This window comes from Notolepis coatsorum, assembly GCF_963971535.1.
Source record: "Notolepis coatsorum genome assembly, chromosome: 1".
NCBI lineage: Eukaryota > Metazoa > Chordata > Actinopteri > Aulopiformes > Paralepididae > Notolepis > Notolepis coatsorum.
Window position 1 is genome coordinate 89,025,143 of NC_140165.1, and position 18,492 is coordinate 89,043,634.

Consider the following 18,492-nt stretch of genomic DNA (forward strand, 5'->3'; position numbering starts at 1 on the left):
ATTAGGGGTGGGAATCACCAGAGGCCTCACGATACGATACTATCACGATACTTGAGTCAGGTTACGATAGTATTGCGATACTAAATATATTGCGATATGCTGAGTATTGCGATATTAATATTGCGATATATTACCGATATATTAACCAAAACTTTGCCAACATGTTTTATCTAATAAAATAAAGTTCAGTCTGTTCATCTCACTTCAATCCTTTTTATTGCAGAACATGGTATTTTCTCAAGCAGACAGATGTAAACACTGTAATCTGTGTTGCATGTACCTGACAAACTGAACTGTTTGTATTACAGTCATATTCCAACTTAACTGAATGCGCATGTGTGCGTGGACTATTGTACTATTACAGGTATTGAAATGAACAATGCAACTTCCTTATACAAAAAGATTTTTTTTGTATAAATAAATATATAATTAAATATCGATACTTGGCGTCCCTGTATCGCCACGCAAACTATCGCGATACTACTACGTATCGATATTTTCCCCCACCACGAATAAAGATATAGAGAAACAAAGTCTTATAAATGTGAGAATGGTAGAAAGAGAAAGTAACATACCGATATCCTGGTCTGTGTCGTCCTCCTTCATCTCAAAGGAAATATCCCCGGGTGGGTCAAGTGTGCCCTCATCCTCTTCTGTTTTAATAATCGGTAGGTCGCTGGCTGAACCTGGGGCAGAGAGAGACGGTAACTAAATATTTATAGTCCACTACTTTGTTTATTATGCTCATCCGAGTAAGAATTTTAAGATAAGATAAGATGTACAGGTATGGGCAGGGTAATAGAAGAAATACATAAATATACAGTTAGAAATAAATTTTTATCGGAATATAAAAATAAAACAGAAAAAAATAAACAGTGCAAACTAGGGATGCCCCCCGAAACCCGGTTCTAAACGGGAACCGGTACTAAATTAGAAGAAAATTGAGTATTGATAAGCTCCGACGTTATCGGTTCTGCTATCGTAGTCTAGGAGCGGATTAGCTACGGAGCTAACAGAGTGTACCATCCATCTGCGACGCAACGGTGGTAGCAACACTGGAAACACCATGGACTTAATTAAACACTTCATGGAAATGGAGTAACGTTAAAGTTATGTCAAGTTCATACTACACTACACGTATGAACTCGACATAACGTTAATCCGTTTCCATGAAGTGTAAGCACTCGCAAGTAGTGGCAGTCTCACCATTGACTTGAGCGATGGCATTCTTGACCTATATCACGCATATCGCTGCGGTGCTGATTGAGTTAAGGTGAGTTCATAAATTCACTCTGAAAATCTGCTCAACTCTGATAAACTGACTCTTTGGTCAGAGCGTCCAGTGTGCACTCAGAATTTCCTAACAACTTGAGTGCGCTCGCTCTGACACTGGTTGTAAATAGGTATGAGTGTTGTATGTGCCTCCCTTAGTGTTTCCCATTAATTACCTAGACTGATACATTGCCAATAGGGATGTATCAGTAGTATTGGCAGTGGTAGTAGTCGTAATAGTAATCGAGTATATTTTTATATTTTCTAAAAAATAAACCAGTTCAACACAGGTAACCACTTTTGCTTAATTTCTTTGATGGCTCAAATGTATGCTCTAGTCTAGTCGATTTTGTGTTTTGAGCACAAAGTTCATCATAGATCTGGTCTCTTTATTTTGCTCTCAAAGTGCACCAGATTTATGCATTTAACTTTAAAATGTACAAAAAAAGAAAAATCCAGGAGAGCATGCCCCCGGACCCCCCTAGAGGGTCCGAGGTTCACCCTGACCCACCACAGTCTCACAAAATCCTGTGGGAAACACTCCCTGTATTGTAAATAGTTCATATGTGTGTTGTCACTACTGTATGTATAATTGTAAATAAGTTTATTTATGTGTTGTAAATAAATATAGTTAATATTTAATTACCTAATTTATGTGCAATCGTTTCATTTCAGCTCAGTGTAGAGAAATGCACCGATACTAACAACCGCCTTACTGCGCGCGTTTATGATGACACTGTTGACACCACGTATCCCTGACATGTGCGCCTCACGACAACACTAGTAGCTGAACCTGAAAAAAAAGTGAAACAAAGGGTTTCAGCACCAAAGAGAGAAATGTGGAAGGTCAGATGGTGGCAGACTTTGCAAAAAGGATGGGTATGGCGGTAGTGAACACATACTTCAGGAAGAGAGAGGAGCACAGGATTACAAAAGCGGGGGGAGGTGCACACAGGTGGACTATGTCCTATGCATCTGAAAGACAGGGGTGCGTTGCTCATGGGACGGGGTTTCACGCCGAGCAACCGGCTCTGTGAGCAGAAGCACGTGCACGCACATGCACGGATGTGCACACAGGAATGCGCTGCACTCTACTGATGCGCCAAGTACCCACCTGGCTACTTTGCATAACAATAGTGCAGGTCGTCAGTAGAGATGTTCCGATACCATTTTTTCCTTCCCGATCCGATTCCGATACCTAAGCTTTGGGTATCGGCCGATACAGAGTACTGATCCGATACCAGTGCATACATAAGAAAATAATAATTTAAAGACAAAAATGTATATTATAACGTATATATAAAAACATTTTTACAGCTACATATACTGTTTTATATATACTGTTTTTTGTAATAACTAGAAAGTAATGGTATTTATTCAACAACAGGTGATTGTATAGATTAGTATCATTACCACATTGAGTGCCACGCCCCTTTGACCATATATGGGCTAGAGTGCCAGCACTGAAGTCAATGGGAGGTCGGGGAAATTTGCGAAGGCTTAAACTATATCTTAAATGATGGCTATGGGTCTAAAACACCCCTCGCTTATCAATGACTTGCTTGCAGTCAACATGTAGGAAACGGATTGTTTTTTCATTGGTACATTTCCGTTTTAAATACGAGTATAGTTTGAGAGTTCTAGTAATTCCAGAGAAATTCCACGATAATAGCTCTTTAGTGGAATACACAAAACATGTTGTCATTTTTCGGCTGATTTATGAATAGTTTTCAAATAAATGCTAGATTATCGATAGTATATGTGTACTTATGCACGCTAGAGAAGCGGGCTGAAAAATCTATTATCCATGACCTGGTCAGCGCTAACGTCATACACACACGTCTGTATCTACAAAACCTTCTGTTTAATCATCTTCCCTTTATTCATTTGCTAAGGTTTTTCAGGTCTGGTCAATTTTAGCATGGTGTTATTCACAGTCAAAGATTTTTCTTTTCTTTTAAATATAATTGATATTCTCCTTTGGTTCATTACAATTTACTCAAGCCTAGTAACAGACACACTATTTCTGACACTGATCCATATATGTCCCTAGATTCAGATACCAAAAACATGCAAATGAACCATTTAAAAAAAAAAAATGTTTATTCTACGTCCTTATGCTAAATACATAACTGAAAAACATAAAAAAAAAAAAAAAAGTTAAAAAAAATATATATTTTTTTTATGGATGGAAGAGCCGCACATTGACGGGCAAAGAGCTGCATGCGGCTCGCGAGCCGCGGGTTGGCCACCCCTGATCTATTAGCTTACACCTAGCCATTTCGAAAAGAGTACGTCCTTCCCTCTCTGGTGCGGGGAGTAAGGACATGACGTCTCGTGTCTTATCTTGTTCCTTCTCAACAGTGATTGGAACTCTGTTTGTGAACTCGCTTCCGTTGTCGGACCTCAAGCATCTTATGTTGCCATAATCTGCAAGGAATTTCTCCGTGGCCTGGAGTGTGTCACTCTTTGCTTTGAGAAAGTAAACAAACACTGCCCCTGTACACACATCTGTAAAATACTGTACATATTTAAAGCCACCTATGGACTCGTTGCTTACTGGACCGGCTAGATCTGTGTTAACTAGCTCAAGTGGTACCTTTACTTTTTCTGTGGGACTTCTGTTTCTCGATTGAGTGAACTTCCCCTTCATGCACACTTCACATTCTTTGTCAGGTCTATGCTTTTCACCTTTAATGTGATTGATTGATTGATTGAAAAGTTTATTAACAGATTGCAGAATGGGTACAGTACAGTACATCTCAATACATACAATTGTTAAGGGGATGCAGACCAGAGAAAGACTTTCGTCTTGTTTCCACCAGGGTCCCCCATTTTCAATTCATCATAACATATATGACATACATGACATACAGATAGACAGTACTGCTACATCTATACATTTATGACATATCAGATTTGCAAATACAGTACTGTTTGTGATACCAAAGTGTCCAGAAAAGGAGTGTATATACATTTGGCGTAGAAACTGTACATTGGAGGAGGTTGGTGGGGTGGGGTTGGGTGGGTTGGGTGAGGGCTGTACATTGGAGGTGGGGGGGGGGTTGGGGTATGCCCATGCCCTGTGCATGCCTTCTGTCACTGCTTGCAGTTTCAGTAAATCCTCGTAATTAAAATGACCCATGATCTCATGCCATGGCTGAATATCGTGACTGACAGTCACATTACACATATCATTATTACACTTATCGTCATCATTACACTCTGTTTGTAGATAATACATTCTCTTGTACACCTCTATGTTAAATCGTACCGTCGGGCTCTACAAGAACATATTTACCTTCATTGAAGAACACTTTGGCACCGTTCGCAGTAGCAGATTTGACAGAGAATAGTTCTTGTGGGAACGAGGGTTTGTAGAGAGCGTTCTTTAACGTCACTGTACACCGGCACCCCTCACTGTCTATGAGGCATACCAGAATGTGCGCTTCCCGTCTGCCAGCTCCATGCTGTGTCTCTCCGGCTCGAAGGTGTTGTCAAAGTTCTTGAATCGATTCCTGTCGTTGATGACGTGGGACGACGCACCTGTGTCCACGATCAGTCCCTTCCTTTGGACCTGCTGCTGCTGCTGCTGCTGCGTTGGCTGGGTGACGTACATTGTCTTCGCCCCGAACACGAAGTCCTCTCGTCCCGCTGCTCTCCGGGCGTCGTCTCGACTCGCCTCACGTCCACCGTTGTCGCCATCTTGTCCACAGCCGCCATCTTGTCCATGCGCGTACCGAGCGCTCTGGTCACGTTTCTTTCTGCACACTTTGTCCTTGTGCCCTGTGCTCTTACAGAAGCTACACCAAACAGTCTTTGTGCAGTTATCTTTCCGATGCCCTTTTTCTCCGCATCGCCAACACGCCAGCTCTGGTCTTCTCTCTCAGTGCCGCCCGGGCCGCGTGAATATTAAAGGCAACCAACTTGTGTACGCGCCCGGGCCGCGTCTATGCTTTAGGCAACTGGCTTGTCCTTCCGCGTTCCCGTTTTGCTCTCTGATTGGACACGCACGTTTCTGGTCATGTGACATGTGTGCCCAATAGCGTGACGAGCTGTGTCTTTGCCCATTTCCGCGTCGAACAGCCTGCAAACTACCTGACGTTCTATCGCCATGCTCTAAGACAAACTCTAACCTTAGCCAACTTCGAAAGAGTGCCTAAGCTTAACCGTCGAAAAAACTTGCCGTCACGCTCTAAGACAAACTCTAACCTTAACCAACTTCGAAAGAGTGCCTAAGCTTAACCGTGCAAAAACGTGCCGTCCCACGATTGGCGCACATGTCACATGACCAGAAACGTGCGTGGCCAATCAAAGAGCAAAACGGCTCAGGGGTAGAGCGGGTCGTCCAATGATCGAAGGGTTGGCTCAAGCCCATGTCCATCCCATTGACGTTGTGTCCCTGGGCAAGACACTTAACCCACATTGCCTCGTATGAATGTGTATGCATGTGAATGAATGTTGGTGGTGGTCGGAGGGGCCGTAGGCGATGATTATTCGCCACGCTTCCGTGAGTCTGCCTCAGGGCAGCTCTGGCTGCAATTGTAGCTTACCACCACCGGTATGACTGTGTATGAACGAATAATAGACTCTGTGAAGCGCTCTGGGTGTCATGAAGAGTGCTATATAAATCCAATCCATTATTATTATTATTCTGAGGCCTCAAAGTTTCGCAACTTGGCCTTGAACTCCCCCAGCGACATGTCCGCTGAACCGTGTGTCACCAGTAGTGTGAACGGTTTGTACAGCTCCGGTAGTCCTCTCATAACCATTGCCATCATTAGTCCGTCGCTCTGTGCTTCTCCTGCACTCTTAAGCACCGTAATGATCTGCTCAGCCCTGATGACGTATTCGGTCACAGTCTCGGTGTGCGCTTTCTTCAGCGAGGTCAGTGTTATGTAGAGGGATACGATTCGGGGTCTTCCCCGTCCGATATAGTGTTCTCTCAACACTTTCAGGCTCTCTCGGCCTTTGTCCTTAGTGTCGCGGAATATCAGCCCCAAGCTTGTGTCGTCTAGCAGTGGTGCTAACTCGCAGTATGCGTCGGCATTTTGCTTGGTGTCCAGGGCTTACACGGCCGCCGCTACTTCTCCCGTGGGGGCCGTCAAGATCGTTGTCTTCAGTCCCACTCCGTGCATACATAGCACAACATTCGCTCTTCCCAGAGCTCATAGTCCTCTACCCTTCCGTTGAACGAGGGCCATTTGCTCCTTCCTTTGGTCGCCATCCTCTTTTGATAGTAGGCGTAGCTTTAGCTCCCGTTAGCCTTAGCCATGCGGTGCTCCAGGTGCTAAACTGGCCTATACTTCAGCTAAACTTGCTACCCTTATTATTTCACCCCTGCGTGATCTGGGCCCATAACCTGTTGACAGAGTGAGCTGTGGAGCGACAATATGTTCATGACGACAAGGTTTCTCTCTTTAGCCTTTGGCGTGGTTTATTATCACATTGAGTACACATGAGACCTTCTCTCGTGAGAGCGACGGAGGAAGAGACAGAGGGGGAGGTAACATCTCCTTTTATACCTCTTATCTGGCGTCAGCTTCAATAGCTACGCCTATAGCGCCCTCTTGTGGAAACAGTTACAGTTACATGCAATCATACATAACATCTAACTTCAACACAACAATTAGTAATTCTGGTCTTATTTTTTGTATTCTTTACAAGTGTTATGGATGTTACCGTGACGGATGTTACATTGCGAGTGACGGATGTTACATTGCGAATGTGTGTTGTTAAGTCCGATTATGACCCCTTTGTTTGATTTAAATCAGAAGTATTTTATAACTCCTTGTTTGATTAAAATCCAACATATTTCCAGACACAACTTTTTCACACATTGTTGGTGTGACAGAGTGGGTCTGTCACTGACTCCGAGGCAGCACGCACGCACACATACACACAACATTCATACATAATCCAACATGCATACATATTCATTAATCTTATCATGCATGCATTCATACATATTACCATACATTCATATCCATTCATACATATATTTATTTATTGTGTTGTGTACATATATTTATTTATTGGGTTGTGTATATATATTTATTTATTGGGTTGTGAGGGTATTGGTGTTGGAGGTTGTCCGATTTTAATGTGTATAGGAAACTGCTAATTAATTGATGTGTAGCACCTGTTTAGTTTGGTTAATTTAATTATGTGTGGCACCTGTGGAGGGGGAGGAGTCCAGGGTGTTCATGAGGGCTGCGGCCCAAGGAGTTGTTGGTCTTGCCTGCGTTAGTTACAGTGAAGGTAACAGAGGGAAGCGCCGTGAGTGTTATGTTAGTCTATTTGTCTTTGTGTGGGGCTTCACCAGAACCACGGTTTCAAAAAGGTAACCAGGGGAGCTCCACACAGTAAGTGTTTTGTCTGTCAACGTGAGGTTATTGTGGAACCCACCTGACGGACTGCAGAGGTAGAAGTATAGGTTTTATTATTTTGTTCATGTCACATAATTATGGAATGTCACCGCTGCACTTTGGAAGGCTGGCAATAAAAGCAACACCAACACCACTTATTCCGACTACGCCATCATTGTTGTGAGTTTCGAGGGGGAGAGGAAAAGGACCCTGTCACAGTTGGTCTAGGCAGAGCAGTGTCCACGTTAGCCTACTGCTAATCGGCTGCTGTCGGCCATCTCCCCCTCGCATCTGCTCAGCCTACATGTGTATTTGTTATTGTTTTGAAGAGTATCGTGACAAGAAACCCACCCCAAAAAACACAGAAACCCCAAATGAAACCAAACAGAAAGTAAATGAGTATTATTCCAGGGACGACATTTCAAGACAGGCCCCAGGAATGAAGGATGCAGTGACCATAAGAGAAGGAGTCAAGCAGAGGGTTCAGAAACGCCACATGTCCATGTCCCTTATGGAGGCTTACCGCTGTTTTAAGGAGGACAATCCCGACATTGTAATTGGCAAATCCAAGTTTGCTGAACTCCGGCCACCTCATGTCTGTCTCTGTTCAGAAACTCCAAGGAACATGCGTCTGTGTAGGTACCATGAAAACACTACCCTTCTCCTGGAATGTGTGCGGCAACATGTTCCTCGCAAAGTGTTTAAGAGTTCGACAGAATTAGTCAGTTCCGTGTTTTGCAGCGCTGATGAGCGACAATGTATGCTGAACACTTGCGAGGAGTGCAGAGATGCAAAACTGTTCCGGAACAGTATTGTGGACCACATACCAGATGAGGAAAAAAAACGGAAGACCACCTGGTATGCCTGGGAGACGGTCTGTGGAGTGCAGATGAAGGTCCAGAAGACTGGGGTACTAGGAGATGTACTTCGTCTTCTCACGAGCAGTGCACCACAATTTCTGAAGCACTGCTTCATAAAAAGGAAACAAAGTGATGCGTTTGAGGAGAAGAAGGCGACCGCCCAAGCAGATGGAGATTCCATGGTTCTGCAAGTGGACTTCGCCGAGAACTACACGGCGGCGTACCAGGATGAGATCCAGTCTGCCCACTGGAATCAGAAGCAAATCTCCATCTTCACCTCCGTTGCCTGGTCTGACGCCGACCCCTTGTCCTATGTGGTGGTGAGTGACAGCCTGGACCACGACAAGAAGGCTGTGGCAACCTTCATGGGAATGATTGTTGAAAACATCAGGAGGAAACATCACCACATGACACAGCTGCACATATTCAGTGATGGAGCTGCCTCCCAGTTCAAGAACACATTTTTGTGAGTCTTTTTATCGTCAGGTTTCCGGGAAATGTTCCCCAACCTCCACGTTGAGTGTCACTTTTTTGCCACCAGCCATGGCAAGGGAGCGGAGTAGGAGGCACGGTCAAGTGAGCAGTCAGCACAGCCGTGGTCAGCCGACAGGCGGCAGTTGTCAACACTGCTGCCGACTTCACCTGAGTCACTGGGCAGAGGTGCCCAAACATATCTGTTGACGAAGTATGAGGGCCGACGTTCCACTCTACTGGTTAAATTACTTACTCGTGAGTAGTACGTTCGTTGATAAAGAAAAGTAATGTCCACAGCCGCTCCAGTGTAAAACAGATATCCAAATGGTTTATTTCTCTTCCACAGCAAAGTCTTTCTTTACAGAAGTGGTCCTAAATCTATTTTCCTAAATATTCACGTCACTACTACAAGGTAAGAAAACTGTATTTTCCCAGTCTCCAAAATCACAGCCGACTCGACACATGAAAATTCCTCCACACTTCCGTAAATCCACTTGCCGGCTCTTTCCACAGCAAACCGGAAGGCTTGGCAGCTTGGTTGAGAAATGAAGGCTTCAGTCTTGGTTGTTGAGTCCATCCGTTCAGTCCTGTTCAAGCTACACACTGCCAGAGAGAGAGAATCGTGGACTATTATAGAGACACAAATGTTCTAGAATGTTCGGTTATGATATCATACGGTGACATCGCGAATGTTCCAGAACGTTCTATCATGACGTGACATCACCAAGGTTCTAGAATGTTCTATGTACTAGAATGTTTGACTATGACATCACCACAAACGTTCTAGAAAGTTCGATGTTCTAGAATGTTCGGCTATGACATCACAAATGCTCTAGAATGCTCGACCATGACATCATACTGTGACATCACAAATGCTCTAGAATGTTCCATTATGACAAATACGACGGTTCAATGACTATCTAAATCCAATCAATATTAAACATTCATATAATACAATAACCTAAATATGTAGCTTTGGCTCCTACACGAAGTGACACCTGAGGAGATCAAGAGCTTCAGTGAGAAACAGGAGCTGGAGGCCAAGTGGGCAGATGTCCCCACCCTTCATGGCACACAGGCATGGCATCACATCGAGGTTTTATCATAGGGGAAGATCAAACACAAGATGTACTCCACCGCTGATACATCATACCTTCACACTTTTCTCTCCTCCTCTGAATTGGCCAGACCACCTGTCTCCTCTGACAAGACCACCTCTCTCTTGTCAACAGCCAGAGCTGTCTCGTGCACACAAGCCAGTAGTCTCATTGAAGAGGCCAGACGTCCACCACCTGTATCCTCTGACGAGGTCGACTGTCGCCCACCACCTACCATCAAGACAGGGGATTGTCTCCTCGTTGAGTTTGAGACAAACAAAACTAACAGGCAATTTGTAGGATTGGTCACCTAGCAAGACAAGACAGGGGCTGAAATTCAATTTCTCAAAAAAGAAATGACAAGCCGGGCCTGGTCTTTGCACTTCCAACCAAAGAGGACAAGTCCTGGGTCAGTTTTGATCAGATTCTTGAACATCTCAATCCTCACATGGATAATAGAGGGAGATACCATTTCTCTGAAACAGTCCAGGCAGAGTGAATTGGACTTGATTTGATTTTTATTTATTTGTTCAAGGGGGGGACAGTACATTAATGGACACTCAAATAAAATTACATCAGGTGTAAATGTACCCAATTATAGACATGTGTGCAGGTTTGGTTTAGCTCCAACCATCGTCTCAGATGGGTTTTGAAGGGACACGTAGCCTACTCTCTCCTCATACCTCTCCCTTTAACATCATGTTTGTTGTTGATTAATGTTTGTTGTTGATTGATGAATTTGGATGTTTATTTAATGTTTTAACATGTTTGTTGTTAAGGAATTTGGATGTTAACTTGGAAATCTAATGTTGTAACATTATTGTTGTTGATGAATGAATTTGGATGTATATTTAATAACCTAATAAAATAGTGCAACATTACTTCCGGTTGACTTCTTGTTTGAGTGCAAAACCGGAAGTAGCATTTCCTGCCATTTTTTTCAGACTACAACATGAATCCAGACTGGTTTGACCCTCAAAATGGTCCACTGAAGCCAAACACATGTGGATAAAGCACAATTTTTTATAGTGTTTTTTGTCTATTTCAGACGTGTAACATCCATAACGCAAAAATGTAACATCCATAACGGCACTTTTTTGTGATTCATTCCTTGAGGAAATGCCAGGTTTTCCTGAATGTGCTTTTTGGGTACCTCAAACCCTTCCCTACAAAGTGATAGTAAACATGTTATTCGTTGAAAAAGATATTCACAGAGTTTTCATCATGTGTTCGAAAAGCTTGTCCATTTCCGTAACATTCATAACGCTGTGTATTTTGTCACCTATCTCAAAATCCAAAAGGTCAAAACATTTCTTACTGCAGGCTCATCTTTATCTCAATAAGTGTAACTAAAATGTGTAAATTATACTTCCAATTCAAATCGATGCCTTGTCAATGTTAAGTTAAGTTTCCAATGTTCTCTCTGAATGTAACATCCCAAATCCCATCGCTGTTATTGCCCAAAGTATTCAATTCATAGGGATTCTCTCCTGTATGAACACGTTGGTGTGACTTTAAATGACCAAACTCATTAAAGCACTTATCACACTTGTCACAGTAGTAGGGCCTCTCTCCTGTATGGAGACGCTGGTGTATTTTAAATCGACCCTTTTGGATGAAGCTCATTCCACACTGGCCACATTCATATGTTTTCTCTCCATGAACACCGTGCAGGTGTAGCTTTAAATCATATGATGTTCTGAAGCACTTTCCACACTTGTCACAGCAGTACGGTGTAGTAACGTTTGTCCCACTTTGGTCAAACCATTGCCTTGGTTTGTCAATGTTCTTCTGTTTGTTAGTGGAGGGAAGGCCAGGGAAGATATCTGTGTTGGAGAAAAGAGGGAGGAAGAAAAGAGATTAAACTCAAATAACTAAGAGAACATAGAGGATCAAGCATGAACAGGGACGACTAGAAAGGTACAATCAAAGTTTTGTTAAATCCACAAAATGTAAGCATTTTACTTTGAGATGGAAAATAAGCTTTGTGGTTAGTTCAACATACAATTATTTTGTACTCCGATGTTTACAAACATGACAAGGGATACATATTCATTTTGAAACTGTTGCGTTTAAGCTTTTGTGTGGCCAGTGTTATCAGTATATCGTAAACAGAACATGTTAGCATTCTAACAAATTTTGTTAGAAGGCCCTGGTCAATGGCAAGTTGGTCCTCCCTGGTGGAGAGAAGTCAAAATACTTCCCAAAGGTCAGTGAATACCACGATCACAACACCAGAGGGAGCTCCACAAATCATGTCAAACCCAGATTCGGCTCAAATAAGGGACTAAACACGTTTCGCAATTATGCCACATCAATGTGGAACGCCCTACCCAAAGCTGTAAAGGAATGTGGATCACTACCCACTTTCAAAACCTCTCTCAAGGGACACCTACGGGAGACTGCAATTCAACACTGGCCCCTGTAAATATCCTAACCCAATCATTCCAACCCCCTCCAATGTACAGTCATTTACCTAGTATGGTTTTGTCAATAGTTCAATGTACAATTGTGTTTGTTTGGACAGTGTCTCCTCCCCCCCCCCCCTCAATGTACAGTGTTACTTGTTTATACAGTATGCCCCCCGCCCCCCCCCCCCCCAACCACCTCCAATGTAAATTACCCAGTATGGTTGTCAATATCCCAATGTACCCAACCCCCCCCACCCAACCTCCAATGTACAGTTTCTACGTCAAATGTATATACTCCCTTTTCTTGACTCCTTCTGTATCACAAACAGTACTGTATTTGCAAATCTGGTATGTCATAAATGTATAGATGTAGCAGTACTGACTATCTGTATGTCATGTATGTCATATATGTCTATATGAATTGAAAATGGGGGACCCTGATGGAAACAAGACAAACGTCTTTCTCAGGTCTGCATCCCCTTAACAATTGTATGTATTGAGCCGTACTGTATTGTACCCATTCTGCAATCTGTTAAATAAAGTTTTCATTCATTCATTCATTCAAGTCATTTTCACTGGCATCTGTTCGTATAAAAGGCCAATTCACTCTGAAATTCAATACACTGGTATCCATTGGTCAGTTTAGATATTTTAACACTAATAATTATTTTCTTTGTGATCAAATTGTTTTTATTTTTATATTATTTCATTAAATCATATACACAACAGGTAACAACTAGGGCTATCAATCGCTTTAAACTTGACAGTCCTAGGAAACAACACATAAGACACAGGACATATCAATCAACAAACAAGATCCCCCCTCCCCTTCCACAAGAGCATGGTAGGCGTGCCCACCACAAGCGATTGCGAGCACAAGCCACGGGTCTCCCAGAAGAACACCGTTCACCGGCGTACAAATAACACACCCTAATGTCTCCAAGGGCTGTAGGTCAAGCAGTGTGAGGGTACAAGGACCTCCCTGCACACCAAAATTACTGCCAGCCCGAGCAACAACAGGCCAAAAGTGGCTAAAGTAGCAACTTTATAGTTTCAGCAGCATTAGCTAAAACAGTAAAAGATTATATCTAAATAGGCTAGTAACCACTGCTGCTTCGACAGTGAATGTGGGGCCTGCCAACGCAAAGCAATCATTTTCTTCACAGCTGTTAGGCCAGCCAGCCAGCCAGCCAGAGAATTTCAACTTGGAGTCATCATTCAACAATAGAAGTAATGGAGAGCAGGGTACATAGCAATTCAAATGCCTCTCCGACAACCTTGGCATCACCGGTACAGCTCTGTCTTGGTTTCATTCATATCTCACAAATAGATCTCAGTTTGTCAGTGTCAGCGGCTCATCCTCCCCCCCCGGCCCCAGTCAACCACGGTGTCCCCCAAGGCTCCGTGCTGGGTCCCCTACTATTCACCATTTACATGCTCCCCCTTGGTCAGATTATACGTCACTATGGACTCAACTTTCATTGTTTTTTTTTTATTATCTTTTTTCCCCTCTTTTTCCCGATTTTTCTCCCATCCCACCCTTCCTGGTTGTTGCGTACTTTCCCCTACTGTTGGTCCGGGAGACCGGAGACCGTCACATGCTTTCCTCCGATGCATGTGCAGCCTGCCGGCAGGCCAACCTGGCCGCGCAGGTTCTCACCGGGGAGAGTGTAGCGTGTGGGAGGCCACACTATCTCTCCTTAGTTCCAACCCTTGCTGAGCAGGCGCCCCGACCGAACTGTAGGGGTCGCTGTCCACACCGCCCAGGACCCACCCTTCAGCTTTCCCACCCTCTGATACAGCCAATTGTATCAGTGTGAGAGGCCAGCCAAGCTGATAGCAACGCCGGGAGCTGGATTTGAACAGGCGAATCCAGTGTCTCCCGGTGTTGGTGACGAACGTAATCTCCGTGCGCCACCTGCCCCCCTAACTTTCATTGTTATGCTGATGATACTCAGCTCTATATCAGCACCTCACCATCCTCCCAGCTCCCCCCACAGTCTGTAGTCAACTGCCTCCACGCCATAAAAACCTGGATGTCAACCAAATTACTGAAACTCAACAGCAAAAAGACACAGCTCATGGTTGTGGCCCCCAAGGCACTACTCGGGAAGGTTGGAGATCTCCTCCTCCACATTGACGGCTGTTCCATCTCCCAGTCTCTCGAAGTCCGTAACCTGGGCGTCACCCTTAATAATAATACATCTATTTTATATAGCGCTTTTCCAGGTGCTCAAAGACGCTTTACATGGGCAGGAGAGACAAACTATGGCAAAACAAAAAAACAGAACAAAATAGAACAAAAATAATACATGACAAAATAAAATAAAACCGACAGAATTAGAAGGTCAAAAGCAAGATTGAAAAGGTGAGTTTTGAGGGCTGATTTAAAAGATGTCAGGGTGTTTGCATCACGGATATGGCTGGGGAGGGCATTCCAGAGGGAGGGGGCAGCAGCAGCAAAGGCCCTGTCACCCCAGGTCCGGAGCTTGGTCGTGGGAGGTGTTAGGAGGTTGGCATCTGCAGACCTAAGGCGACGGGTGGGCGTGTGACGGTGGAGGAGGTCGGACAGGTAGGGAGGGGCAAGGTTGTTGAGGGCTTTAAATGTGATGAGTAGTATTTTAAAATGTATCCTGTATTTGATTGGAAGCCAGTGGAGGTCGTGGAGGACAGGGGTGATGTGATCAGAGCGACGGGTGGAGGTGAGCATGCGGGCAGCAGAGTTTTGGACATATTGGAGTTTATTGAGAATAGTGTTTGGTGAGCCGTAGAGGATGCTGTTGCAGTAATCTAGTCTTGATGATATGAATGCATGAACCAGTGTTTCAGCAGCGGAGAGTGATAGGGAGGGGCGAAGACGAGCAATGTTCCGGAGGTGATAGAAGGCCGATTTGGTTATGTGGTTCACATGGGGGAGGAAAGAAAGGGTGGAGTCCAGGATGACCCTTGACTCCACACTTTCATTTCACTCCCACATCAAATCCGTCACCAAGTCTGCCTTCTACCACCTCAAAAACATCTCCTGTCTCCGACCCTCACTCTCAGACTCTGTGGCTGAGACCCTGATCCACTCATTCATCACCTCCCGGTTGGACTACTGTAACGGAGTCCTGTTCGGGGTACCCAGCAAAGCCCTGGACAGGCTCCAGTATGTTCAGAACTCAGCTGCCAGGGTTCTCACTCACACCAAGCCCTGGCAGCACATCACCCCCACCCTCATCCACCTCCACTGGCTCCCAGTCAAGTTCTGCATCACCTTCAAACTCCTGCTCCTCACCTACAAGTCCCTCCATGCCCTCGCCTCCCGATACCTGTCTGATCTCCTCCACCAGCACACTCCATGCCGGAACCTACGATCCTCTGATCTAGGTCTCCTCTCCATCCCTCGCACCAGGTTACGGACTTTTGGGGACAGAGCTTTCAGCGTGGCGTCCCCTACTCTCTGGAACTCTCTCCCCCCCGAAATCCGCAACGCCCCAACCCCGGACACCTTCAAATCTGCACTAAAAACACACCTCTTCACCAAGGCTTTTCCCCATCAATTAGTTTAGATTAGATTAGGTCCATTATCCCTTACCTCATCCGCCTTTTCCCCCCCTATTTCCCTAGCCCTATTTTTTGTCCTGATTGTGAAGCGACCTTGGGTTCTAGAAAGGCGCTATATAAATTTGATCTATTATTATTATTATTATTATTATTATTATTATTATTATTATTATTATTATTATTATTATTATTATTATTATTATTATTATTATTATTATTATTATTATTATTATTATTATTATGTCGGAAGGACATGAAGATACACAATTCCAAAAATGTTATACTTCCGGACACTCCCAAATCATATGGAGAAAAGTACCAGGAGCCCCCTGGGGGGCAGAGGGTGCAGTTTGGAGATTGAAATAATTTGCGTGGGGTACAGTACGTTCTGAGAGTAAAATTATAGTGTATCATTTGGTGGTTTGGGTTTCTTGATGAAAGTGATATGTTGATCCAGACTCTGGCCCAATCAATTTCAACGTTAGTTAGTGATAAATCTTTTTTCCATATGGTGTCAATTGGACTTGGCTTCAGTGTTGCTTTTAACAGCATGTAATATGTTTTGGAGAGCAAACCTTGAGTAGAGTGACCTGTATATATGCTATGTATTGGATGCAGAGGTACTTCTTCCCCCCAGGGAACTCCATAAGCACACAAGGCAGATCGAAGCTGCAAATAAAAGAAAAATGAAGTGCCCGGGAAATTAAACTGTTGCTGTAGTTCCTGAAATGTACGGAGGCTAAAATCTTTGGTAATATTGGATAATGTGTGTATCCCTCTGTCAGACCAGGAAATGAGACTGGCCGCCCGCCCAAGAGTAAAGCATAATTATGGAATAATGGGTTATTGGGGTGGAATTTTGGATTGATCTTGGTGTGGTTGCTCACCAAGCGCCATACTGAAATTAGTGGTGATATAATATAACCAAACAGTCTACACTGTTTACATGGGATATTAGAGTAGATTAGGTCTTGTAGCCTATGGGGAGACACTAGATTCTCCTCTAATGGGTGCCAGGCCGCCGCTGAGTTTGGGTTTAACCAAGAGTGTAGCGGGGGGCGGCTACGTGGCGTAGTGGGCAAGGTGCTCGCCACGAATGACGGAGACGCTGGGCATGCCTGTTCGAGCCCAGCGCTCCACATTGCTTTCAGTTTAGCTGGTCGTTCATACTAATACACATTGGCCGTATTAGGGGGTGGGAAACTGATGGGTGGGGATCGGGCGTTGTGGACAGCGACTCCTACAGGTCGGTTGGTGCGCCTGCGCAGTAGAATCAGGAAGTGTCGGGGGCAGCGTGAGCCTCCCACGCGTTACTCCTCGCCACTGAGAGATCGAGCTGCGCAGGTGAAAAGATGCGACTGCTGTTACCTCAAGTACCGGAGGGGACTTGTGCTATGTATGACTTAGTCCACATTGCAGCCGGCTTGTGGGAGGCAAGAAACAGCGTTCGTGACAGGGAAGGGTTGAATTGGATGATACGAAATTGGGATGGGAGAAAATATAGAAAAATGGGAGAAAAAGTGGATAAAAAAAAAACCAAGAGTGTAGCGGGCGGAGAATGAAAGCCCAGGAATACTATTTCAAATTTGGGAGATTAATTTTAATTATTGAGAATCGAGACTGTATGGAGTTTGGCATTTGTATCCATCTATCTAAATCGGCCTCTATCGTTCTAAAAATATAATTGAAAATTTCTTTAGTGATAAGGTGAACTGAGGGATGGATCTGGAGACCTAAGTATCGGAAATATTTGACTATTGGGATGTCTGGGGGCAATTTAGAATTATTCAATGCCTCATTGAGAGATAGTAAAGCCGATTTGTTCCAATTAATTTTGTATCCAGATATGGTACCAAAGTTCTTGAAAATCTGAAGGAGATATGGTATTGATTTCGGGGCAATACCAACAATCCAACATACAGTAGAATATCATCGGCATACAAAGAAATATGGTGATCTGTGTTTTGTACAGAAATGGGATCCTGATGCTCCGATAAACGGAAGAACAACAAAGGCGAGATAATGCAGCCTTGCCGGCTGCCCCTACTAACCAAGAACTGTGATGAGCAGGTTTTGCCCATAAGAACCATGGCCATTAGGGATGGGTACCGTTCACATTTGAACCGATACCGGTACCTGTGAATCGATACCGGTACGCAACGGTACCTTTTTTCGGTACTTTAGTCTCTAAAAATGTAATCTACCTACCTCAGTTGTAAAAAAAATAATCCAAACTTAATATTTAATAAATAGATAATGTATTATTACTTTATTATTATTTACATCTTACTGATGTAAAGTATTTTACAACTGATTAAACAATCTAATTAATGGATATAGCGAATAAAAGAGATATCGATTAAAACCCGAGATTTCTCGGGTCTTGGCGCCCAGAGCATGGCGAGTTAACCCGACTTATCTCGGGTTTGGCCTCCAAAGGGTTATTAATGTGCGCTTTCGTTTT

The 18,492-nt window shown here is 43.9% G+C and overlaps 1 protein-coding gene across 1 annotated transcript; it reads right to left on the reverse strand.

Moving 5' to 3' along the window:
* Positions 1-648: 648 nt before the first annotated feature.
* LOC311241536 (uncharacterized protein) lies at positions 649-8,192 on the reverse strand (the record flags this gene model as incomplete). Its single annotated transcript, XM_084330384.1, has 3 exons — positions 649-686; positions 4,710-5,150; positions 8,164-8,192. The coding sequence occupies 3 exons, from the start codon at positions 8,190-8,192 to the stop codon at positions 659-661; spliced, it is 498 nt and encodes a 165-aa protein (XP_084186510.1). The 3' UTR covers positions 649-658.
* Between the last annotated feature and the right edge of the window lie 10,300 nt (positions 8,193-18,492).